Raw genomic sequence first — 25,630 nt, 5'->3', positions numbered from 1 at the left:
TATATACACACATACTATTATACTTTGTCGGTCTCCCGCGTTAGCGAGGTAGTGCAAGGAAATAGACGGAAGAATGGCCCAACCAACCCACATACACGCCCACACACGCACATATACATACCTATACATTTCAATGTATACATACATATACATACACACATACACATATACACATGTACATAATCATGCTGCCTTTATTCATTCCCGTCGCCATCCCGCCACACATGAAATGGCACCCCACCTTACCCCGCACGCGGGCGAGGTAGCGCTAGGACAAGACAACAAAGGCCACACTCCTTCACACTCAGTCTCTAGCTGTCATGTGTAATGCATCAAAAACCACAGCTCCCTTTCCACATCCAGGCCCCATAAAACTTTCCATGGTTTAACCAAGACACTTCTCATTCCCTGGTTCAATCCACTGACAGAACGTCGTCCCCGGTATACCACATCGTTCCAGTTCACTCTATTCCTTGCACGTCTTTCACCCTCCTGCATGTTCAGGCCCCGATCGCTCAAAATCTTTTTCACTCCGGCCTTCTAACTCCAATTTGGTCTCCCACTTCTCGTTCCCTCCACCTCTGACACATGTATCCTCTTTGTGAATCTTTCCTCATTCATTCTCTCCATGTGATCAAACCATTTCAATGCACCCTCTTCTGCTCTCTCGACCACACTCTTTTTATTACCACATCTCTTATTCACATCTCATTAGTATGAAAAAAATATATATAATATATATATAATACATATATACATATATATATATATATATATATATATATATATATATATATATATATATATATATATATATTCATATATATATATATATATATATATATATTTTTTTTTTTTTGCTTTGTCGCTGTCTCCCGCGTTTGCGAGGTAGCGCAAGGAAACAGACGGAAGAAATGGCCCAACCTACCCCCATACACATGTATATACATACGTCCACACACGCAAATATACATACCTACACAGCTTTCCATGGTTTACCCCAGACGCTTCACATGCCCTGATTCAATCTACTGACAGCACGTCAACCCCGGTATACCACATCGCTCCAATTCACTCTATTCCTTGCCCTCCTTTCACCCTCCTGCATGTTCAGGCCCCCATCACACAAAATCTTTTTCATTCCATCTTTCCACCTCCAATTTGGTCTCCCTCTTCTCCTCGTTCCCTCCACCTCCGACACATATATCCTCTTGGTCAATCATTCCTCACTCATTCTCTCCATGTGCCCAAACCATTTCAAAACACCCTCTTCTGCTCTCTCAACCACGCTCTTTTTATTTCCACACATCTCTCTTACCCTTACGTTACTTACTCGATCAAACCACCTCACACCACACATTGTCCTCAAACATCTCACTTCCAGCACATCCATCCTCCTGCGCACAACTCTATCCATAGCCCACGCCTCGCAACCATACAACATTGTTGGAACCACTATTCCTTCAAACATACCCATTTTTGCTTTCCGAGATAATGTTCTCGACTTCCACACATTCTTCAAGGCTCCCAGAATTTTCGCACCCTCCCCCACCCTATGATCCACTTCCGCTTCCATGGTTCCATCCGCTGCCAGATCCACTCCCAGATATCTAAAACACTTCACTTCCTCCAGTTTTTCTCCATTCAAACTCACCTCCCAATTGACTTGACCCTCAACCCTACTGTACCTAATAACCTTGCTCTTATTCACATTTACTCTTAACTTTCTTCTTTCACACACTTTACCAAACTCAGTCACCAGCTTCTGCAGTTTCTCACATGAATCAGCCACCAGCGCTGTATATATATATATATATATATATATATATATATATATATATATATATATATAGGGGAGAAAGAATACTTCCCAGGTATTCCCTGCGTGTCGTAGAAGGCGAGTAAGGGGAGGGAGCGGGGGGCTGGCAATCCTCTTTTTTTTTTTTTAATTTTCCAAAAGGGACAGAGAAGGGGGCCAGGTGAGGATATTCTATCAAAGGTCCAGTCCTCTGTTCTTAAAGCTACCTCGCTAATGCGGGAAATGGCGAATAGTTTGAAAAAAAAAATAATATATATATATATATATATATATATATATATATATATATATATATATATATCACATCAAATTATGTATAAATGGAACAGTGATATTTAGCAAGGGAATATTGTAACTGAGAGGCCCGGACTATCCCTCTAGCTACGCTGTCTTGGGCAAGTCCATTGTGCGCACGAGGAGGGGTAGGGGCTTACGGCACGGGAAGACCTTAAGTTACTATTTTCAGTTAATATGCTTCTGGTGGTGGACTCTGGAGGTTATGACAGCGTCTAAGAGTGTAAAAGAAGAAAGTTGAATACTTAACTTTAATCTTAAAACCTAAGGACCTACGGGAAGTTCACTGCCATAGGTTCCAGTAAGTGGAAATGGCAGGGGTTGGAGTCATAAGAGCTGAAGTGAGCCACAGACTGGAAGAAGGGGTTATTGGACATCGGTGCGGTACGAGACGTGCAGAAGGAAGGGGCAGTACAGGCAAGGATGAAAATGTCTAAGAGATACAGTAATCCCGACAGTGTTGCCTGGGTGAGAGTAATAGGCTTTGAATGGATATAAGGAAAAAAATATAGATGTGCTAAGGAACATAGTAATGCGGTGTGGAGCTGGTTGATCGTGAGAAATTATATTATCTGACTGATGCGTGACAGTTACCGTAAGTCTGTAATAGCCAACCATGGTGTGCTGAAATGGTTTGGACATAATATAGGCTTTATGTATCCATAACCGCTTTTTTTTTTCAGGGTTAAACTTCTCTTCATTTAAGAGAAGTGCAATTAATAGAAGTTTCCTAAGCCCATATTGACGAAGAGCCATGCCTATTGGGAGGCTGAGCAAGAAATGGACGGAGTCACGATGGTCGGTGAATACAAGGGACGGTGGACGGAACGGTGACATGACGTTGCATAGTCGTCCAGCTTGGCGCCAATACCCGCGCAGGTTAGTTACAAACTTGGAATTTTCTGTCATTCCACAAAACATGGTAGAACTCACCTGAGACATTTCTTCTCCCTTGGGGTGCCCTCAATGCAGCCGTACGTGACATAATGTAACTTGTCCATCCATACCTGTTGTACAACCCAGGGTATCGTGCGTCCCTCAGACGACGCCCAGCCGCCAAAGATGATTCCTGTCAAAAAAAAACACAGTATCCTAACTACTGGGAATTCTCCATATCATCATAACAATCTATGACTTTCTATGCACCAGATACAACCTTGTTCCACAACTCAGCCACATACCTGCGTAGATAACGGGGAAAATTTCAACCGCGCGTAATGGCTGTGTCGCTACAGTCGCCAACCTGCACCATGCCTCAAGCCTACCAACCCCCACCAACTAATTTACCCTATTACAAATTGGCTGAACCGGTGGATATGAAAGTGTCACAATAAATCATGGAACAACGGTGAAGGGCATAGTTATGCATAATTGATTTTGGTTTGGGCAATTTGTATATTATGGCCAAAGACGATGTGAGCAAATGGATCGTCCATTTTTAAAGTTACTTCACTGAGTGAGGGAAAGGCTTTTGGGTATAAAGAAATGGGGTATATGTATTTAGTACCGCAAAGAATTACCATGAGTTTCTTACCTTCATATAAGATGGTGTTTTATGTGACAGTGCAGTGTTACTTCATGTATATGTAAAAATGTGTACAACTTTTCCTCATGGCGCTTCCCACTTAAGTGTAATTGTATAAAATAGTGGTTACCCATAATTCTAAAGTTCCACAAACCTTTATAAATGATGAGCCGTCTAGTGTGACTTGCTGCCTCTGTTTCTCCTATATTTCATTGTCATTGCAAGACAGACACATCATCTTAAGTTTGATTTTGATAAAGCTTGTCTCGTGATCTGGCGAATAGACCTTTACTCTCCCGCATATTGAGCGTTATTTCCGATTCCTTTGACAAGGCTTTGTTGGCCATTCCCTATGTGGCTTGCTTGATGTATAGGATTAGTGAGTTCATACTAATTCATTATACCAGTATTGAGAAGTAAATGTATGGAAGGCATCTAATGAATGAATAGATTCATTCAACGCAAATTATGCGAACGAAACCATCGGTCAGTCAAGCTCGCGAAAGGATTCGGAACATCCCCAGATTGTAAACACTGGTGCGAACTGCGCCACGTAAAGGTTTACTATTATGACTAGTCATTACGATTAATTGACTATTCCCTTCTTGTGTTGACCAGGACAAGTGTTAATGGAGTGGAGAGTGGCCATTAAAGGTTAATTTTAGTGGTCGTGTTGAGGGTTGCTGTTCGTCGCCAACCGCGCCCCGCATCGTGACAGCCAGGACCTCATCGTCACCTGGGGCTCGAGAGACACCTTAGAACCTCAGCTGACCTGCTGTATTTAGTGTTTGTCAGTCGTTACAAGTCCCACAGACATGCAGGGCAAGGACAAAGAAAAGGGTAAGTCGAAGTATGCTAAATATCTTGTCATGGTAGTTTTACTGTAATATGGTGACAGAGGATGCTCTTTAATAAGGCATGATGCAATAGCTGCTGCTTCATTGGGCAGGTGCCACAGTTACAGGATGTGTCTTACTAAAGCAAAGATATAAGCTGATAAGTTTCTATTAAAAAGAAAGTCGGGATTTCGGATTTGTATTATGTTGCGTTGTATATGATTTGTGTTACGTTATGTATGCTTCTGGTAAAAGTCTAATTTAGCTCCGCATCGATATTACCTTTGGATATTAAGTGATGTTGGTCTTCAGTGCAACTATAGTATTTAGGGAATGCAATGAAACTTGTGGTGCTTGAATTTGGACATGACATTTTAGTGAACGTTTCTAAGTATGGCGATGGTAACTCTGTAGAGTTATTTACATTAGGAGATATGTGGAGTAATTCGAAATAAAAGTAGGTGTTACATTTGTAAAAACGAGAGCAACAGAAACTATTAGAATATCACTTAACCTTATCTTGCCGCTAGGAATCTTTGTGTGACAGCTGTTTGTTCAGTATATGTTTTGATGGCCAATGAATTATTATTATTAACATTATTAAGTGGGAGATGAGAAAGAAGAGATTAGATATGTATAAAAGTACAGCATTAAGGGTAGCATATGAACCAAGCTGGATGTTTATAGTTCAAATGTAAAGGGAAATTTGGAATGCCTTAGGTGGAAGGATGGAAGGATATGGGCTTAATTGAGCCAATGGGTAGAAGAGGGGGTTAAGTTCTTAGTTTATTAAGGGTATTGAAAAAAGATCTAATCTGTCAGGGCAAAATAAGTGTGTTTGAAGGTACATTAGACAGTGCTTTATGATTGTGAGTCTTTGGCATGGAACTTAAGAGAAAGGTGAAGATTTTGGAGATGAAATGCCTGGAGACCATGTGCAATGTGACATTGGTTGCTTGTGTAAGGTATAACAGTGTTAGAGAAATTTTTGGTGAGTGCACTGTGATTAAGAGAGCTGACCTGGATGCATGAAATAGTTTGAGTTTATTGAGTGAATGAGCAAAAAACTGACAAAGGGGATCCATGTAGCAGAGGGAGAGGGATCAAGGGGGAGTTCCTGAGGGAAGATTTTGCTATAATGGCAGGGTTAGCACGAGACCAAGAAGGAAGTTGAAGGATAGAGTGATGGAGGCTTTAGGACATTTGGACTGGAACATTCAGAAGTATGGACTGGATGAACATGTTGTTGTTTGCCAGTGATACAGCCCAAGTGGCTGAGTCTTGTGAGAAACTGCAAAAGTTGGTGACTGAGTTTGGAAAAGTGTGTGAAAAGAGAAAGTTGAGAATAAATGTGAATAAGAGCAAGGTTATTAGGCTCAGTAGAGTTGAAAGACAAGCTGATTGGGATGTAAGTTTGGAGAAAAATTGGAGGAAGTGAAGGGATGTAAAAATGGGAATGTTTGAAGGAATAGTAGTTCCAACAATGTTATATCGTTACGAGGCATGGGCTGTAGATAGGTTTGTACAGAGGAGGGTGGATGTGTTGGAAATGAAATGTTTGAGGGCAGTATGTGATGTGAGGTGGTTTGATCGATTAGGTAATGAAAGGGTAAGAGAGATGTGTGGAGGTAAAAAGAGTGTGTTGAGAGAGCAGAAGAGGTGTGTTGAAATGGTTTGGAAATATGGAGAGAATGAGTGGGGAAAGGATGACACATAGGATATATATATGTTAGAGTTGGAGGGAACAAGGAGAAGCAGGAGACCAAATTGGAGGTAGAAGGATGGAGTGAAAAAGATTTTTAGCCCGAACATACAGGTGGGTGAGAGGCGTGCAAGGAATAGAGTGAATTGGATCGATGGCGTATACTGGGGTCAACATGCTGTCAGTGGATTGACCCAAAGCATGTGAAACTTCTGGGGTAAACCATGGAAAGGTCTTTAAGGCCTGGATGTGGAAAGGTAGCTGTGGTTTCAGTGCATTACATATGACAGCTAGAGACTGAGGTGAATGAGTGTGACCTTTTTTGTCTGTTCTCCTGATGCTGCCTCGCTGAAGCAGTGGGTAGAAATGTTGTTTCCTGTAGGGTGGGGTGGTGCCAGGAATGAATGAAGGCAAGGAAGTATGAATGTGTTCATGTGTATGAATGTGTATGTCTGTGTATGTGTATATATATGTGTATATGTTAATATGAATATGTACGTACATGTGCATGTATGGGTGTTTATGTATATATATGTGTATATGAGTGGATAGGCCATTCTTTGTCTGTTTCTTGAGGCTACCTCGCTGAAGCTGGAAACAGCGATTAAGTATAATAAAATATATGTAAGTTTTGGAAGGAGGTGAATAACGCGCGTAAGATAAGAGAACAAATGGGAACATTGGTGAAAGGGGCAAGGGGGGGAAGTAATAACAGGTAGTGATGAAGTGAGGACATAGATTGAGTATTTTGTTGGTTTGTTAAATGTGTTGATGACAGAGTGGCAGATTTAGGGTGTTTTTGTCTGAGTGGTGTGCAAAGTGAGAGGGTCATGGAGAACGGTTTGGTTAAGAGAGAAGAGGTAGCAAAAGGTGTGTAGAAGATGAAATCTGACAAGGCGGCAGGTTTAGATGATATTGCTGTTGAATTTATTAAGAAAGGGGATGACTGTGTTGTTGATTGGTTGATAAGGATATTTAGTGTATGTATGGATATGGTGAAGTACCTGAGGATTGGTGGAATGTGTGCATAGTGCCATTGAACAAAGGCAAAGCGGATAAAGGCGAGTGTTCAGACTACAGAGGCATCAGTCTGTTGAGTATTCCTGGGATATTATTTGGGAGGGTGTTGATTGAGGTGAAGGCATGTACAGAGCATCAGATTGGGGAAGAGCAGTGTGGTTCCAGAAGTGGTAGAGGATGTGTGGATCAGATGTTTGCTTTGAAGAATGTGTGTGAAAAATACTTAGAAAAACTGATGGATTTGTATGTAACATTTATGGACCTGGAGAAGGCATATGATAGGGTTGATGGAGATACTTTGCAGAAGGTCTTAAGAGTATATGGTGTGGGAAGTTAGCTGCTAGAAGCAGTGAAAAGTTTTTACCAAGGATGTAAGGCATGTGTACGAGTAGGAAGAGAGGAGAGTAATTGGTTCCCAGTGAAGGTTGGTCTGCAGCAGGTGTGTGTGATGTTCCCATGGTTGTTTAATTTGTTTATGGATGGGTTGTTAGGGAGGTAAATGCAAGAGTTTTGGAGAGAGAAGCAAGTATGCAGTCTGTTGTGGATGAGAGAGCCTGGTAAGTGAGTGTTGTTGTTTGCCAATGATACAGCTCTGGTGGCTGATTTGAGAGAGAAACTGCAGAAGTTGATGACTAAGTTTAGAGAAGTGTGTGAAAGGAGAGAGTTGAGTAAATGTGAATAAGAGTGAGTAGGGTTGAAGGACAGGTTGATTGGGATGTAAGTTTGAGTGGAGAAAAATTGGAGGAAGTGAAGTGTTTTAGATATCTGGAAGTGGACTTAGCAGCAGATGGTACCATGGAAGCGGAAGCAAGTCATAGGGTGAGGAAGGGGGTGAAGGTCGTGGGAGCAATGATGAATGTGTGGAAGGAGAGAGCATTATCCTGAGAGCAAAAATGGTTATGTTTGAAGGGTAAATAGTTCCAACAATGTTATAAGGTTGCAAGGCATAGGCTATAGATAGGGTTGTACAGAGAAGGGTGGATGTGTTGGAAATTGAATGTTTGAGGACAATATGTGGTGTGAGGTGGTTTAGTAAAGTAGGTAATGAAAGGGTAAGAGAGATGTGTGGAAATAAAAAGTGTGGTTGAAAGAGCAGAAGAGGGTGTGGTGAAATGGTTTGGAAATATGGAGGGAATGAGTGAGGAAAGGATAACAAAGAGGATAAATAAATGTGTCAGAGGTGGAGGGAACAAGGAGAAGCAGGAGACCAAATTGGAGGTGGAAGGATGGAGTGAGAAAGATTTTGAGCGATCGGGGCCTGAACATAAAGGAGGGTGAGAGGCATGCAAGGAGTAGAGTGAATTGGAATGATGTGGTATACTGGGGTCAATGTGCTGTCACTGAGCTGAACCAGGGCATGTCAAACGTCTGGGGTAAACCTTGGAAAGGTCTGTGGGGTCTGGATGTGGATAGGGAGGAGCTTTATATGTATGTACATGTTGATATATGTATATATATATATATATATATATATATATATATATATATATATATATCCCTGGGGATAGGGGAGAAAGAATACTTCCCACGTATTCCCTGCGTGTCGTAGAAGGCGACTAAAAGGGGAGGGAGTGGGTGGCTGGAAATCCTCCCCTCTGGTTTTTTTTTAATTTTCCAAAAGAAGGAACAGAGAAGGGGGCCAGGTGAGGATTTTCCCTCTAAGGCCCAGTCCTCTGTTCTTAACGCTACCTCGCAAATGCAGGAAATGGTGAATAGTATGAAAAAAAAAATATATATATATATATATATATATATATATATATATATATATATATATATATTATCCCTGGGGATAGGGGAGAAAGAATACTTCCCACGTATTCCCTGCGTGTCGTGGAAGGCGACTAAAAGGGGAGGGAGCGGATGGCTGGAAATCCTCCCCTTTCTTGTTTTTTTTAATTTTCCAAAAGAAGGAACAGAGAAGGGGGTCAGGTGAGGATATTCCCTCTAAGGCCCAGTTCTATGTTCTTAACGCTACCTTGCTAACGCGGGAAATGGCAAATAGTATGAAAAAAAAAAAAAAAAATATATATATATATATATATATATATTTATATATATATATATATATATATATATATATATATATATATATATATATATATAGGGGAGAAAGAATACTTCCCACGTATTCCCTGCGTGTCGTAGAAGGCGACTAAAAGGGGAGGGAGCGGGTGGCTGGAAATCCTCCCCTCTCGTTTTTTTTTAATTTTCCAAAAGAAGGAACAGAGAAGGGGGCCAGGTGAGGATTTTCCCTCTAAGGCCCAGTCCTCTGTTCTTAATGCTACCTCGCAAATGCGGGAAATGGCGAATCGTATGAAAAAAAAAAAAAAAATATTAACACGTAATCCAATAATGCTCTCTGGCCATCTCTCCTACTTACATACATATACTTATGTATATCTCTCTTTTTAAACCAGGTATTCCCAATCACCAGTCCTTTTTCAGCACATAAATCTACAAGCTCTTCACCATTTCCATTTACAACACTGAACACCACATGTATACCAATTATTCCCTCAACTGCCACATTACTCACCTTTGCATTCAAATCACCCATCACTATAACCCGGTCTCTTGCATCAAAACCACTAACACACTCATTCAGCTGCTCCCAAAACACTTGCCTCTCATGATCTTTCTTCTCATGCCCAGGTGCATATGCACCAATAATCACCCATCTCTCTCCATCAGCTTTCAGTTTTACCCATATTAATCAAGAATTTACTTTCTTACATTCTATCACATACTCCCACAACTCCTGTGAATGTTGGGGTGAAGAGGGTGGTGAGAGTAAGTGAGCTTGGGAAGGAGACTTGTGTGAGGAAGTACCAGGAGAGACTGAGTACAGAATGGAAAAAGGTGAGAACAATGGAAGTAAGGGGAGTGGGGGAGGAATGGGATGTATTTAGGGAATCAGTGATGGATTGCGCAAAAGATGCTTGTGGCATGAAAAGAGTGGGAGGTGGGTTGATTAGAAAGGGTAGTGAGTGGTGGGATGAAGAAGTAAGATTATTAGTGAAAGAGAAGAGAGAGGCATTTGGACGATTTTTGCAGGGAAAAAATGCAATTGAGTGGGAGATGTATAAAAGAAAGAGACAGGAGGTCAATAGAAAGGTGCAAGAGGTGAAAAAGAGGGCAAATGAGAGTTGGGGTGAGAGAGTATCATTAAATTTTAGAGAGAATAAAAAGATGCTCTGGAAGGAGGTAAATAAAGTGCGTAAGACAAGGGAGCAAATGGGAACTTCAGTGAAGGGCGCAAATGGGGAGGTGATAACAAGTAGTGGTGATGTGAGAAGGAGATGGAGTGAGTATTTTGAAGGTTTGTTGAATGTGTTTGATGATAGAGGGGCAGATGTAGGGTGTTTTGGTCTAGGTGGTGTGCAAAGTGAGAGGGTTAGGGAAAATGATTTGGTAAACAGAGAAGAGGTAGTAAAAGCTTTGCGGAAGATGAAAGCCGGGAAGGCAGCAGGTTTGGATGGTATTGCAGTGGAATTTATTAAAAAAGGGGGTGACTGTGTTATTGACTGGTTGGTAAGGTTATTTAATGTATGTATGACTCATGGTGAGGTGCCTGAGGATTGGCGGAATGCGTGCATATTGCCATTGTACAAAGGCAAAGGGGATAAGAGTGAGTGCTCAAATTACAGAGGTATAAGTTTTGTTGAGTATTCCTGGTAAATTATATGGGAGGGTATTGATTGAGAGGGTGAAGGCATGTACAGATAATCAGATTGGGGAAGAGCAGTGTGGTTTCAGAAGTGGTAGAGGATGTGTGGATCAGGTGTTTGCTTTGAAGAATGTATGTGAGAAATACTTAGAAAAGCAAATGGATTTGTATGTAGCATTTATGGATCTGGAGAAGGCATATGATAGAGTGGATAGAGATGCTCTGTGGAAGGTATTAAGAATATATGGTGTGGGAGGCAAGTTGTTAGAAGCAGTGAAAAGTTTTTATCGAGGATGTAAGGCATGTGTACGTGTAGGAAGAGAGGAAAGTGATTGGTTCTCAGTGAATGTAGGTTTGCGGCAGGGGTGTGTGATGTCTCCATGGTTGTTTAATTTGTTTATGGATGGGGTTGTTAGGGAGGTGAATGCAAGAGTTTTGGAAAGAGGGTCAAGTATGAAGTCTGTTGTGGATGAGAGAGCTTGGGAAGTGGGTCAGTTTTTGTTCACTGATGATACAGCACTGGTGGCTGATTCATGTGAGAAACTGCAGAAGCTGGTGATTGAGTTTGGTAAAGTGTGTGAAAGAAGAAAGTTAAGAGTAAATGTGAATAAGAGCAAGGTTATTAGGTACAGTAGGGTTGAGGGTCAAGTCAATTGGGAGGTAAGTTTGAATGGAGAAAAACTGGAGGAAGTAAAGTGTTTTAGATATCTGGGAGTGGATCTGGCAGCGGATGGAACCATGGAAGCGGAAGTGGATCATAGGGTGGGGGAGGGGGCGAAAATCCTAGGAGCCTTGAAGAATGTGTGGAAGTTGAGAACATTATCTCGGAAAGCAAAAATGGGTATGTTTGAAGGAATAGTGGTTCCAACAATGTTGTATGGTTGCGAGGCGTGGGCTATGGATAGAGTTGTGCGCAGGAGGATGGATGTGCTGGAAATGAGATGTTTGAGGACAATGTATGGTGTGAGGTGGTTTGATCGAGTAAGTAACGTAAGGGTAAGAGAGATGTGTGGAAATAAAAAGAGCGTGGTTGAGAGAGCAGAAGAGGGTGTTTTGAAATGGTTTGGGCACATTGAGAGAATGAATGAGGAAAGATTGACCAAGAGGATATATGTGTCGGAGGTAGAGGGAACGAGGAGAAGTGGGAGACCAAATTGGAGATGGAAAGATGGAGTGAAAAAGATTTTGTGTGATTGGGGCCTGAACATGCAGGAGGGTGAAAGGAGGGCAAGGAATAGAGTGAATTGGATCGATGTGGTATACTGGGGTTGACGTGCTGTCAGTGGATTAAAACAGGGCATGTGAAGCGTCTGGGGTAAACCATATATATATATATATATATATATATATATATATATATATATATATATATATATATATATATATATATATATATATGTGCTTGTATGGGCATCTATGTATATATATTTTATTTATTTATTTATTTGCTTTGTCGCTGTCTCCCGCGTTTGCGAGATAGCGCAAGGAAACAGACGAAAGAAATGGCCTAACCCACCCCCATACACATGTATATACACACACGTCCACACACGCAAATATACATACCTATACATCACAATGTACACATATATATATACACACACAGACACATACATATATACCCTTGCACACAATTCACACTGTCTGCCTTTATTCATTCCCATCGCCACCTCACCACACACGGAATACCATCCCCCTCCCCCCTCATGTGTGCGGGGTAGTGCTAGGAAAAGACAACAAAGGCCTCATTCGTTCACACTCAGTCTCTAGCTGTCATGCAATAATGCCCGAAACCACAGCTCCCTTTCCACATCCAGGCCCCACACAGCTTTTCATGGTTTACCCCAGACGCTTCACATGCCCTGATTCAATCCACTGACAGCACATCAACCCGGTATACCACATCGATCCAATTCACTCTATTCCTTGCCCGCCTTTCACCCTCCTGCATGTTCAGGCCCCGATCACTCAAAATCTTTTTCACTCCATCTTTCCACCGCCAATTTGGTCTCCCCCTTCTCCTTGTTCCCTCCACCTCCGACACATATATCCTCTTGGTCAATCTTTCCTCACTCATTCTCTTCATGTGCCCAAACCATTTCAAAACACCCTCTTCTGCTCTCTCAACCACGCTCTTTTTATTTCCACACATCTCTCTTACCCTTACATTACTTACTCGATCAAACCACCTCATACCACACATTGTCCTCAAACATCTCATTTCCAGCACATCCACCCTCCTGCGCACAACTCTATCCATAGCCCACGCCTCGCAACCATACAACATTGTTGGAACCACTATTCCTTCAAACATACCCATTTTTGCTTTCCGAGATAATGTTCTCGACTTCCACACATTCTTCAAGGCTCCCAGGATTTTCGCCCTCTCCCCCACCCTATGCTTCACTTCCGCTTCCATGGTTCCATCCGCTTCCAGATCCACTCCCAGATATCTAAAACACTTTACTTCCTCCAGTTTTTCTCCATTCAAACTTACCTCCCAATTGACTTGACCCTCAACCCTACTGTACCTAATAACCTTGCTCTTATTCACATTTTCTCTTAACTTTCTTCTTTCACACACTTCAACAAACTCAGTCACCAGCTTCTGCAGTTTCTCACATGAATCAGCCACCAGCGCTGTATCATCAGCGAACAACAACGACTCACTTCCCAAGCTCTCTCATCCACAACAGACTTCATACTTGCCCCTCTTTCCAAAACTCTTGCATTCACCTCCCTAACAACCCCATCCATAAACAAATTAAACAACCATGGAGACATCACACACCCCTGCCGCAAGCCTACATTCACTGAGAACCAATCACTTTCCTGTCTTCCTACACGTACACATGCCTTACATCCTCTATAAAAACTTTTCACTGCTTCTAACAACTTGCCACCCACACCATATATTCTTAATACCTTCCACAGAGCATCTCTATCCACTCTATCATATGCCTTCTCCAGATCCATAGATGCTACATACAAATCCATAGGTTTTCTAAGTATTTTTTTCTTTTTTTTTTTTTTCCAAAAGAAGGAACAGAGGGGGCCAGGTGAGGATATTCAAAAAAGGCCCAGTCCTCTGTTCTTAACGCTACCTCGCTAACGCGGGAAATGGCGAATAGTTTAAAAGAAAAAATATATATATATATATGTATATTAGTACATGGGCCATTCTTCATCTGTTTCCTGGTGCTACCTCATTGAAACGGGAAACCGATTACGTATAATGATAATACTGATATATATATATATATATTCATACTTATTATACTTGATTGCCATTTCCCACATTAGCAAGGTAGTGACAGGGGTAGGGGAGAAGGAATTATACCTCTGTATTCCCTTTGTGTCATAGGAGGCAACTAAAGGGGGCAGGAACAGGGTGCTGGGGACCCCCCCCCCCCCCCCCCCCCCCCCCCCCCCCGTATTTTCAGTTTCTACAAGAAGGAACTGGAGTCAAGCAGGGAGTTTTCATCCTCCTGAAAGGCCCAGGCTGGGATGTCTACATGTGTATAGATGTAACGGAGATGAGAAAATAGGAGAGATGGGTAGTATGGCTGAGGAAATGCACTTGGATGTTCTAGCCCTGAGTGAAACAAAGTTCAAGGGTAATGGGGAAGAAGAATGGTTGGAAATATTAATGGGTTGGTGAGAGGATAAGAGCTAAGGAAGGAGTAGCACTACCCCTAAAGCAGGAGTCATGGGTGTGTGATAGAGTGCAATGATTTGAATTGTAGAGTGATATGGATGGCGAGAGATGGGTTCTTATTAGTACTTAAGCACTTAGCCTTGAGAAGAAATATCATGAGAGGCAAGTGCTTTGAGAGCAGCTGAGTGTGTGTGTCAACAGTTTTAATGAAATAGACAGGAGATTAGTGGTAGATGATTTAAATATGAAGGTAGGTAATGTAGCAGTTGAGGGTATAATTGGCGAGCTGGGTCATTCAGTGTTATGGATAGAGATGTTGAATAAGTTGTGGAGTTGTGTGTAGAAAAAGGACTGTCAGTTGGGAACACTTGGTTTAAAAAGAGGGACATGCACAAGTATACAAATGTGAGTAGAAATGTAGAAATGGTCAGTGAGCATTATTTGATTACATATAAGTTGATAGGCATATAAAAGAGAGACTTTTGGATGTAAATGTGCTGAGATGGGCAGTTGGTGATACGTCTGATCTCTATCTTGTGGAGGTTGGGGTGAAGATTTGTAGAGGTTTTTGGAAAAGAGGAATCAGTGTCAGTAAGAAGAGAGGTGTGAGAGTAAGTGAGCTTGGGAAAGAGACTTGTGTGAAGAAATACCATGAGAGTTTGGTTGCAGAATGGCAAAAGGGAGAGTAAATGAAACAAGGAGAGTAGTTGAAGAATTGGAAGTATTGAAGGAAGCAGTGCTGGCACGTGCAAGAGATGCATGTGAAAAGTGGGAGGTGGGCAGATTAGAAAGGGTTGTGAGTGGTGGGATGAAGAAGTAAAGTTGCTCGTGAAAGAGGCAAGAGAGGTGTTTGAGTGGTACTTACAGGGAAGGAGTGCAAATGATTTGGGGATGTATAAGACAAAGCAGCTGAAGGTCAAGAGGAATTTGCATGGGTTAAAAAGAGGTCAACTAAAGTTGTGGTGAGCAAGTATCAGTAAATTTTAGGAGATAAATAATTTGCAAAAAACAAGAGAAGAAATGGGATCATGGGTGAAGGGGGCAAAAGGGGAGGTGATAACAAGTAATGATGAAGTGAGTATTTTGAAGGACTGTCATGTTTAATACACCAAAACCAAAGCCCCCGATCCACAATCGGACCCCACAGAACTTTCCTTAGTTTTACCCTGAACACTTCACATGCCCTAGTTCAGTGTACTGACAGCTTGTTGACCCCTGTATACCACATCGTTCCATTTCACTCTATCCCAAGCACTCTTTTCACACCCCCACCCTGCACCTTTAAGCCCCAATTGCTCAAAATCTTTTTCACACCACCCTTCCGTCTCCAATTTCATGTCCCCAGCCTCCTTTTTCCCTCACTTCTGATACATGTATCCTCTTTGTCAGCCTTTCATCCCTCATTTTATTCATATGTCTAGTCCGTTTCAGCTCACTCTCTTCTGTTCTCTCAACCTCACTCTTTTTATTTGTATATATCTCTCTTGCCCTTACATTACATACTTACGCGATCAAACCACCTCACACCGCATATTGTCTACAAACGTTTCATTTCCAACACATCCACCCTCCTCTTCACAACCTTATCTGTAGCCCATGCCTAGCATCTATATAATATTATTGGGAATTCTATCCTTGCTGTTATTTTTATTATTATTATTATTATTATTATTATTATTATTATTATTATTATTATTATGATTATTATGATTATTATTGTTATTATTATTATTATTTTTTTTTTTTTTTTTTTTTTTTTTTTTTTTATACTTTGTCGCTGTCTCCCGCGTTTGCGAGGTAGCGCAAGGAAACAGACGAAAGAAATGGCCCAACCCCCCCCCCCCCCCATACACATGTACATACACACGTCCACACACGCAAATATACATACCTACACAGCTTTCCATGGTTTACCCCAGACGCTTCACATGCCTTGATTCAATCCACTGACAGCACGTCAACCCCTGTATACCACATGACTCCAATTCACTCTATTCCTTGCCCTCCTTTCACCCTCCTGCATGTTCAGGCCCCGATCACACAAAATCTTTTTCACTCCATCTTTCCACCTCCAATTTGGTCTCCCTCTTCTCCTCGTTCCCTCCACCTCCGACACATATATCCTCTTGGTCAATCTCTCCTCACTCATTCTCTCCATGTGCCCAAACCATTTCAAAACACCCTCTTCTGCTCTCTCAACCACGCTCTTTTTATTTCCACACATCTCTCTTACCCTTTCGTTACTTACTCGATCAAACCACCTCACACCACACATTGTCCTCAAACATCTCATTTCCAGCACATCCATCCTCCTGCGCACATCTCTATTATTATTATTATTATAATTATTATTATTATTATTATTATTTTTTTTTTTTTTTTTTTTTTTTTTTTTTCATACTATTCGCCATTTCCCGCGATAGCGAGGTAGCGTTAAGAACAGAGGACTGGGCCTTTGAGGGAATATCCTCATCTGGCCCTCTTCTCTGTTCCTTCTTTTGGAAAATTAAAAAAAAAAAAACGAGAGGGGAGGATTTCCAGCCCCCCGCTCCCTTCCCTTTTAGTCGCCTTCTACGACACGCAGGGAATACGTGGGAAGTATTCTTAATCCCCTATCCCCAGGGATATATTATTATTATTATTATTATTATTATTATTAATATATTAGTTGAATAGTTTGAGTTTGAAGGGTGAGAACCTGGAGGATGTGAAGTGCTTCAGGTATCTGGAAGTAGACATAGCTGCAGGTGGAACCATGGGAACTGAAGTTAGTCATGGGATAGGAAAGGTAGTAAAGGTCTTAGGTGCATTAAGAAGTGTATGGAAGATGTCATTGTCTGTTTGGCCAAATATCATTATGTTTGTAGGTGAAGTTGTCCAAAGCATATTGTATGGAGTTCAAATGCAAAACAGTGGAAGAGGGTGGATGTGTTTGAAATGATGCCTTTAGGCAAAATATAGTACAAAGGGGATTGAGTGTGCAAGAAATAACAGGATAAGAATAGCGTGCTGACCTGGATGTGCAGAGATGTTTTGGACATAGGGGAAGGATGAGTGAAGAAAGACCGACAAAGAGGATCCTCATGGCAGAAGTGGAGGGAGTAAGAGAGAGAGGAACATTGAGGAGATGGAAGAATAGAATGAGAGACTCTGAGGTGCCTGGGCTTGAACACTCAGGATTTTAAGGAGTGTAATTGGGAGAGAGCACATTGGAGTGATGTGCAAATAGTGGGATGATATGCTGTCTCTCTACTGAACTAGAGCACATGAAGCGGTTAAGGGAAACCACGTAATTGGTTAGTGAAGTTTGGCTGTGGATGTTGAGCTCTAGTTTTGGTGCCATGTACATGACAGCTAAAGAAGGATGTGAATGAATAAGGATATTTGTTTTGTCAGATCCTGGTGTTACCCTGCATAGTTGGGAAAAGCAAACAGGTTTGAAAAGATGATTAATAATGTTAATTGGACAGCGTTATTTTCATTATAAGTATTATAGTGAAATAGGGGATTAAGAATACTTCCCACATATTCCCTGCGTGTAGTAGAAGGCGACTAAAAGGGGAGGGAGCGGGGGGGCTGGAAATCCTCCCCTCTCGTTTTTTTTTAATTTTCCAAAAGAAGGAACAGAGAACGAGGCCAGGTGAGGATATTCCAAAAAAGGCCCAGTCCTCTGTTCTTAACGCTACCTCGCTAACGCGGGAAATGGCGAATAGTTTAAAAGAAAAGAAAAAGAAAAGTGAAAGATGTGTACAGGTTTTCATTGGTGTTTTCACCTTTACTTTTTCCTTGTAAGGTCTGGTTTGGGGTCTCCTGGAATGCGCAGGTGATGTCAATGAGGGGGTGCAACAAACAGTTGCAGGGTCCCTCATAACACTGGGTCATCAACATCCAGCATTGGTTTTGTCAGCAATCCATAAGTTCATCTCTAGTCCACAGACTGCTCCAAAGGTATGTAATATATTTTCAGTATTTTAGGTAATTCTAGAAGCAGCCATACAATTATTTCATTTTTTTTTTCTTTTTAGAGAAATGGAGCTACCTCATAGCTATAATGTAAAGAGTATGTATAGCAGAGGCATTTTATTAAATGAGTTTGTCATTACATTAGTAGATTGCCATAAGGAGAATATTAGCCTTTAAACTACTTTGAATCTAATGTGTGAATTTAATGGTTCTCATCCTCATTTGAATCCCCAGGTGGTGTTTGATTCTACCACATAACCAAAGATGTCACTAGTATTATTGTGCAAAAGCTGGAAAACATTTTTATGCCTCATTTACCCATAATTCTTCAAAGAATGTATATGTGTATTGGCTTGGTATGTTGACATTTGAGCATGATCCTAATCATGAAGTAATTAGGATGACTGATGAAAAAGTGATGAGGAGAAAAGCTTATTTATATTTTTCAAATCAAGTAAGTTAGGAAGAGAAATACATGATTACAGAAGGCAGAATTGTGACTAGAACTAATAAGAATATTTCAGGGTTTTTTTAACAAATGAAAATATAATTTTTTGTGAAATGACTGAAAATTCTGAGTTTTTTTAGCTTGTGGCTTTATGCTAGCATTCAGACGTTCTGTTATTGTGGTACAAGATATTTAATTTTTGAATTGCTTCAGTGATAATCATTTTATGCTATGCAGTTGCAGATGTTCATGAAGGAGTCATGTAATCCCCCAAAGAAAAAACTAATTAAGATATGTACTATAGTTTTCTGAAAAGAAACAATTACTGTAGTGTTACTGCTTATATTTCTAGGGATTTGAAAATTATTTGCTCATTCATTTGAGTAAATTATAAAGTTCTGCCTCTATTATTATGTAAATGTTAATTGAATGATACATATGTATAAAGTTTTTTTTTTTTTTTTCATGCTATTCGCTATTTCCCGCGATAGCGAGGTAGCGTTAAGAACAGAGGACTGGGCCTTTGAGGGAATATCCTCACCTGGACCTCTTCTCTGTTCCTTCTTTTGGAAAAAAAAAAAGTATATGTGGTATTTCATGTGAAATTATGCCTGGAGAGAAACTGTGGTCAGGTATAATGAATTTGTGGAAAGAGAGAATGTTGTCTCAGAGAGCAAAGATGGGTATGTTTGAAGGAGGGTGGATGTGCTAGAAATGAAAGGCTTGAGGGCAGTATGTGGTGTGAGGTGGTTTCATCGAATAAGTAATAAAAGGGTAAGAGAGATGTGTGGTAATAAAAAGTGTGTGGTTGAGAGAGCAGAAGAGGATGTGTTGAAATGTTTTGGGCATATGAAGAGAATGAATGAGGAAAGATTGACAAAAAGGATATATGTGTCAGAGGTTGAGGGAACAAGGAGAAGTGGGAGACCAAATTGGAGGTGGAAGGATGGAGTGAAAAAGATTTTGAGCGATTGTGGCCTGAACCTACAGAAGGATGAGGGCGTGCAAGGAATAGGGTGAATTGGAACAATGTAGTATACCGGGGTCGATGTGCTATCAGTGGACTGAACCAGGGCATGTGAAACATCTGGGGTAAACCATGGGAAGGTCTGTGGGGCCTGGATGTGGATAGGGAGCTATGGCTTTGGTGCATTACACATGACAGCTAGAGACTGTGTGAACGAATGTGGCCTTTTTTTGTCTGTGTTTTGCCTCTTGGTCATGTATTTTCTTTTCACCTTCATACTAACCTCAACATTTTTTTATCACTTTTACTGTTACTGTGTACAACCTCAAAAGGAACCAGTGGTTTGTTGGTGTTTGTTTTTCTTTTTATTTTGTCAGTAATTTTTATGTATATCATCTCCACAGGTCCATGTACAGTCCATCTTGTACAATACAGCAGAAAATATAGTACGTGAGTGTGGAAAGAAAATAGAGGACCCAGAGGTAATTAGTACCTGGATAGAAGGAGCAATTAAGTTGTTAACCTTACCTTCAGTGGCACCAGACCTACAAGAAGCTGCCTCAGGGCTGATGGTGGCACTTGGCAGTAACCCTACCCATTGTGATGCAGTGAGTTGTTTTTTGAATGTTTAGTCTCGCTGAATATGCGATAGAGGTGACTGTAATAACAGGGTAGTGTTTGCCATTTTGTAACTGGTTTCATGTTGATCATCTTTTTGAAGCATGTAGGTACTGTAAACTCAACAGCAGCATAACATTTTGAAAAGAATGCATTTTCTGGTTAACCTTACAAATTGTCATAGAAGCTGGAAGTCATTTGCACTAAAAACTTAGAATAAGGTGTCTTTGAAAATACTGTATGGTGGTTCCATCCAGTGGTATAATTTATTCTTGAAACACAGAGGGAGCATATAAACAAAAATTTGAAAAGATAAAAAAAAATGTAGATGTAAGGGGTTCTTTCTTATTTGGCTGCACATTTTTTACCTGGCTGTATTGTCTGTATTCTTAGTACCTTCATATAGTATGGTTAGGAGCTCATTCTTTAAATCTTCCCTATAACATGATGTTGATTCACTTCTGCAAAGCCTGTCATGAAGGGAAACTTTTGAATTTGGTGTTCACATGTATGTATCCACATTCACCTTACATCTTTCTTTCATACTATTCGCCATTTCCCGCGTTAGCAAGGTAGCGTTAAGAACAGAGGACTGGGCCTCTGAGGGAATATCCTCACCTAGCCTCGTTCTCTGTTCCATCTTTTGGAAAATTAAAAAAAAACGAGAGAGGAGGATTTCCAGCCCCCCTCTCCTTACATATCCTCAGTAATTCTTGACTTTTCATTCTTTTCCCACATCCCTTCCTTTTCAGTATGATGCACTGTTGTGCTCTTTATCATTCACTACCATCATACTTCTGTTACTGTGTGATTTCTGTTTTCACGACTTTTATCCACAAATTGAATTTGATACGTACTTATTGGGTGAAATCCAGCTTCCCTTGATATTTTTTAGTATTCTACCATTTCAAACCATTTTTCCATGAACCTAAGGTATTAGATGTTGCACCATTATTTTTAGTAAAGTGCCATAACTAGTAACTGGCACTTTGCCTTTAAAATATAGTCATTTTATGTCAGCTTTCACTTCACTATCCTCAATTTAGAATTTTCTTAAATGTTTAGATTGTTTTATGTTCTTTGTCCTCTGTCAGTTTAACCTGATTTCATGTGCTTTAATGATGCTCCTCTTCATAGTGCATGGACCTTGCATATACAATGAACATGGAATGTAACCCATTCCCTAGCCAAATCTTCTGTTTTGTATATACCAAAGATTATACCTGAACTATGGTTGAATGACATGATTTATGCAGTTCCATTAATTGTTGCTGCTTTTGCCAGTAAAGAAACAGTTAGAGGGATTTAGAGAATTTTTATCAAATGGTATCCTTCCTGTAACATTAAATTATATATTTTATTGTATAAACAACTGTTTGAGGGGGTATGTGAATAATGAATGATGAAAGAAAGAAAATGAGTTACAAAATTAGCAACAGTATCCTAGATTTATAAATGTTAGATACAGAACTTGTGAAAGATTTTTAAAATTTAGACACCATCTACTTTTTTACATGGGCCATCAAGCCCCTCCTTTTTAAATTTTATCTTTTTGGATTCTTCAGTTTTTCTGTGCCTAGCTGCCTCTCCTGACTTATTGAGGGAGTAACAGGAATAAAAGAATGATTGCTTCATTAGTGCACTACTACTCTTAAGCTGTCTTGTGCTGTATAATGTTTCAAAATCCAGAGCATATCATCCATCACCAGGCTCCCTTGACTATTCTGTCTTTTACCTTGACCACTTCATATGCCCCAGTTTAGCCTATTGACAACATTTTTGCCTGTTGTACACAACACTTGATTCAATTCTTTCCTTCCAGTGCACACATCAATATCTTGAATTTTCAGATCTTCATATCCCAAAGCCTCCTTTACTCAGTCATTTCATCTTCTTTGGTATTTCCCTCTCCCTTGCTTCCTCTGTCTTTGCCATCCTTTTCATGTGTCCAAACCATTTCAGCACACTTGGTCAACCCTTTCAGCCATATGATATGTGTACTTTGATAGAAATGTGTATTGTAACATAACTACAAATAGTTGAATTATTGATCATTGCTAAAAAACATACTGGCATGTTCAAATGTTTGATAAAGGTAACTATTTTCCTTTTTCATAGGTGATGGAGAGCCTGGTAGCCCAGATCCAGACTGGGACAGTACCATCACAAAGTATTGTTGAAACTCTTGGAGCCTTGGCTGCTGGAAATGTCAATGGAACTGTACCTTACCTCAAGGTCTTACTTGGACTCCTTGTTGGGTGTTTACCATCCGTGAAGCAAGATGGTCTCAAGATTTCTTTGGCTCTAATGCTAAGCAAGTTTTCAGAAGCCATTTTGGATGCTGTGGACAACAAAGACCTTGATCCTAATATCTCTGTGGAATCCTATAAGACTGAATGTGCTATAATATTTGAGTCATTAGTGAACCTGTGGCTGAAAAGTTCAAATGCAGGTGTGAGGCAAGAAACAATAGTTTGTCTTGGTCACATGAGTCACCTTCTGCCAAGAGAGAAGCTGGAAGAATTAGCAGGCTTAGTAATGACAACTATCTTATCACTTTACCGCAAAACTTCCTCTCCATATAGCTTGACTTTCTCTTTAGCTCTGTTAATGGATGCAATGTTAAAGCACCACCTTACAGAGGGTATGAAATTTCATGTAGATCACTTGTTAAGTGCTTTGTTCAGCCAGGTGTGTGTCATACCAAATTATGCAGAGCCATTTACAGTCAAGAATCATTATGAAGTGCTGCGTTGTTATGAACTCCTTGGTAATCACTATTCTGAAAATGTGATGCATCACTTATTACAGAGACTTGAGAATGCCAGTCACATGCAGCGGGTTGGAGCTCTGGTAGTGATGAAACATCTTGTGAATAGCAAAACCCTTAGTTCAGAGAATATATCTAGTTTGGTGACTGCACTGAATGCAATTCTGACAGACCCAAATAGCAAAGTAGTGAAGAGTGTGACACAAGCTATTGTTGCATTGTGCCATAATAGTCACCTTACAGCACAGTCAGGTGCTCCTTTCATCACATATTTAGTGAAACATTCTGCTGGTGTCTCTACACCCCAAGGTCGACGACCTTCATTGGCTGAGCCTGATGGAGAATCTGTGGCTGAAGTTAGTCGTCAAGTGCTGCACCTGTTGGCCACCACTGTAGAGGCTGCACACCCTTTACTGTGGCCACATTTGCTCAATTTTGTCTGTAGTACAGAATATGAAGCAAGTCTTCCAACAACTTTGGGCTGCCTAGCACACTTAGCAACTAAGTATGCATCATTGAATAAAGAGGAACCACTGCTTGTAGGACCTCCAGGACCCCCAAGTGCTCCAGTCGTACTCTCACGATTATTGGTGTTAAGTTCTAATCCAAGTGATGGAGATGTGGGAATGGCAGCTCTCAGACTCCTCCAGGGTCTGGCTCCTCATGTCAGCCCCAATGTGGTGGAGCCTTGGAACCAACACCTTCCTCAGCTATTAGCAACATTACAAGATCTTACAGTCAAGGTTGATGCTGAACCTTCTGCAATGCTGGTGGGTTTCAAGTTTTGTATGTAAGTAGAAAATTATCAGCTTTAGCCTAGAAGAGACATCCTTAACTAGAGTGATTTTTTAATGTTTCCAGGAAAATAATTGATATTTGTATGTGGACCAAGAATTTCATTTCCAAAGTTGTTGTCCTTTCCCCTGGAAGCTTATTTGTGGAAGGAATGTTCTTTATTTAACTGAATATTATTTTTCATGTTCACACTCCCAGTATCTTTTTAATCTGTGTCCCATGTTGTATCTGTGCAACACTCTCAGGACTACTCTGTCGCAAACATACCCATCTTTGCTCTTGCATACTGTCACTTTTCTTTCTGCACACTACTCAGGACACCCAAAACCTCGACTCCCTCTCCTAGCTTATAGCTTATTTTCGCTTCCATGGTACTCTCTGTTGCCATGTCCACTCCCTGGTATCTAAAATTCACCATTTCCTCAAGATTCCCTCCATTCAAACTCAGTCCTGATACCTTTGATTTATTCTTATTACCTCTCAGATTAATTCTTTCACACTCTCCTAAACTCGACATCCAACTTTGCTGTTTCTCACTCATATCTGCCAGTAGTACCTTGTCATCAGCAAACTGCAAATCACCAGTGCCCCCTGTCCCCAACAGACTGGAGACCTGCCTACTCTTTTCAAGACCCTTGCACTCATCTCTCTTACCACCCCATCCATAAACCAGTTAAACAGCCATGGTGACATCACACACCCTTCCCTCAGACCTAACTTCACCTGGAACCATTCACCCTCTCCTACTCACACCTAAGTCTTACTCTTTTGATGAAAATTTCACTTCTACTAAAATGCTATTTACATATCTTCTCTTTTCCAAGTATTTCCCACACAGATTCTTCAAAGCAAACACCTGATCCACAATTTCCTGTAATGGTCCAAGAGCTGCATTGTTCCTTCCCTGCTAATGCTCTTTGTGTGCCACCACCCATTGTGTCACCACTGTCCCATACAATTTACCATGTACACTTATCAAGATTTTTTTTTTTTTTTTATTTTCCTGCTGTCTCCCGCGTTTGCGAGGCAGCGCAAGGAAACAGACGAAAGAAATGGCCCAACCCACCCCCATACACATGTATATACATACGTCCACACACGCAAATATACATACCTACACAGCTTTCCATGATTTACCCCAGATGCTTCACATGCCTTGATTCAATCCACTGACAGCACGTCAACCCCGGTATACCACATCGCTCCAATTCACTCTATTCCTTGCCCTCCTTTCACCCTCCTGCATGTTCAGGCCCCGATCACACAAAATCTTTTTCACTCCATCTTTCCACCTCCAATTTGGTCTCCCTCTTCTCCTCGTTCCCTCCACCTCCGACACATATATCCTCTTGGTCAATCTTTCCTCACTCATTCTCTCCATGTGCCCAAACCATTTCAAAACACACTCTTCTGCTCTCTCAACCACGCTCTTTTTATTTCCACACATCTCTCTTACCCTTACGTTACTTACTCGATCAAACCACCTCACACCACACATTGTCCTCAAACATCTCATTTCCAGCACATCCATCCTCCTGCGCACAA

At 40.8% G+C, this 25,630-nt stretch overlaps 2 protein-coding genes across 5 annotated transcripts in view; one reads left to right on the top strand and one right to left on the bottom strand.

Annotated features, from left to right (window-relative positions):
* LOC139761699 (oxytocin-neurophysin 1-like) overlaps positions 1-3,943 on the bottom strand; it is a 62,315-nt gene extending 58,372 nt beyond the window's left edge. For 2 of the 3 annotated variants that reach the window (XM_071686053.1, XM_071686056.1), the window contains exons 1-2: positions 3,793-3,943; positions 3,047-3,182 (exon numbers count right to left, since the gene is read on the bottom strand). In XM_071686053.1, coding sequence (XP_071542154.1) covers positions 3,047-3,098 — 52 coding nt within the window. In that variant the 5' untranslated portion in view covers positions 3,099-3,182; positions 3,793-3,943. Of the gene's footprint in view, positions 1-3,046; positions 3,183-3,294; positions 3,378-3,792 lie in introns of those variants that run through there. The other variant, XM_071686055.1, reaches the window with a different exon arrangement.
* A 210-nt stretch (positions 3,944-4,153) lies between these two features.
* The window catches only part of c11.1 (maestro heat like repeat family protein c11.1), a 148,941-nt gene continuing 127,464 nt past the window's right edge, over positions 4,154-25,630 (top strand). For both annotated transcript variants that reach the window (XM_071686051.1, XM_071686050.1), the window contains exons 1-4: positions 4,154-4,478; positions 18,318-18,472; positions 20,307-20,510; positions 22,639-24,060. In XM_071686051.1, coding sequence (XP_071542152.1) covers positions 4,454-4,478; positions 18,318-18,472; positions 20,307-20,510; positions 22,639-24,060 — 1,806 coding nt within the window. In that variant the 5' untranslated portion in view covers positions 4,154-4,453. The remainder of the gene's footprint in view (positions 4,479-18,317; positions 18,473-20,306; positions 20,511-22,638; positions 24,061-25,630) is intronic.

Source organism: Panulirus ornatus, chromosome 41 (assembly GCF_036320965.1).
Source record: "Panulirus ornatus isolate Po-2019 chromosome 41, ASM3632096v1, whole genome shotgun sequence".
Taxonomy (NCBI): domain Eukaryota; kingdom Metazoa; phylum Arthropoda; class Malacostraca; order Decapoda; family Palinuridae; genus Panulirus; species Panulirus ornatus.
Note: the sequence above shows the minus strand (reverse complement) of the source record. Positions and strands in the feature narration are given on the sequence as shown.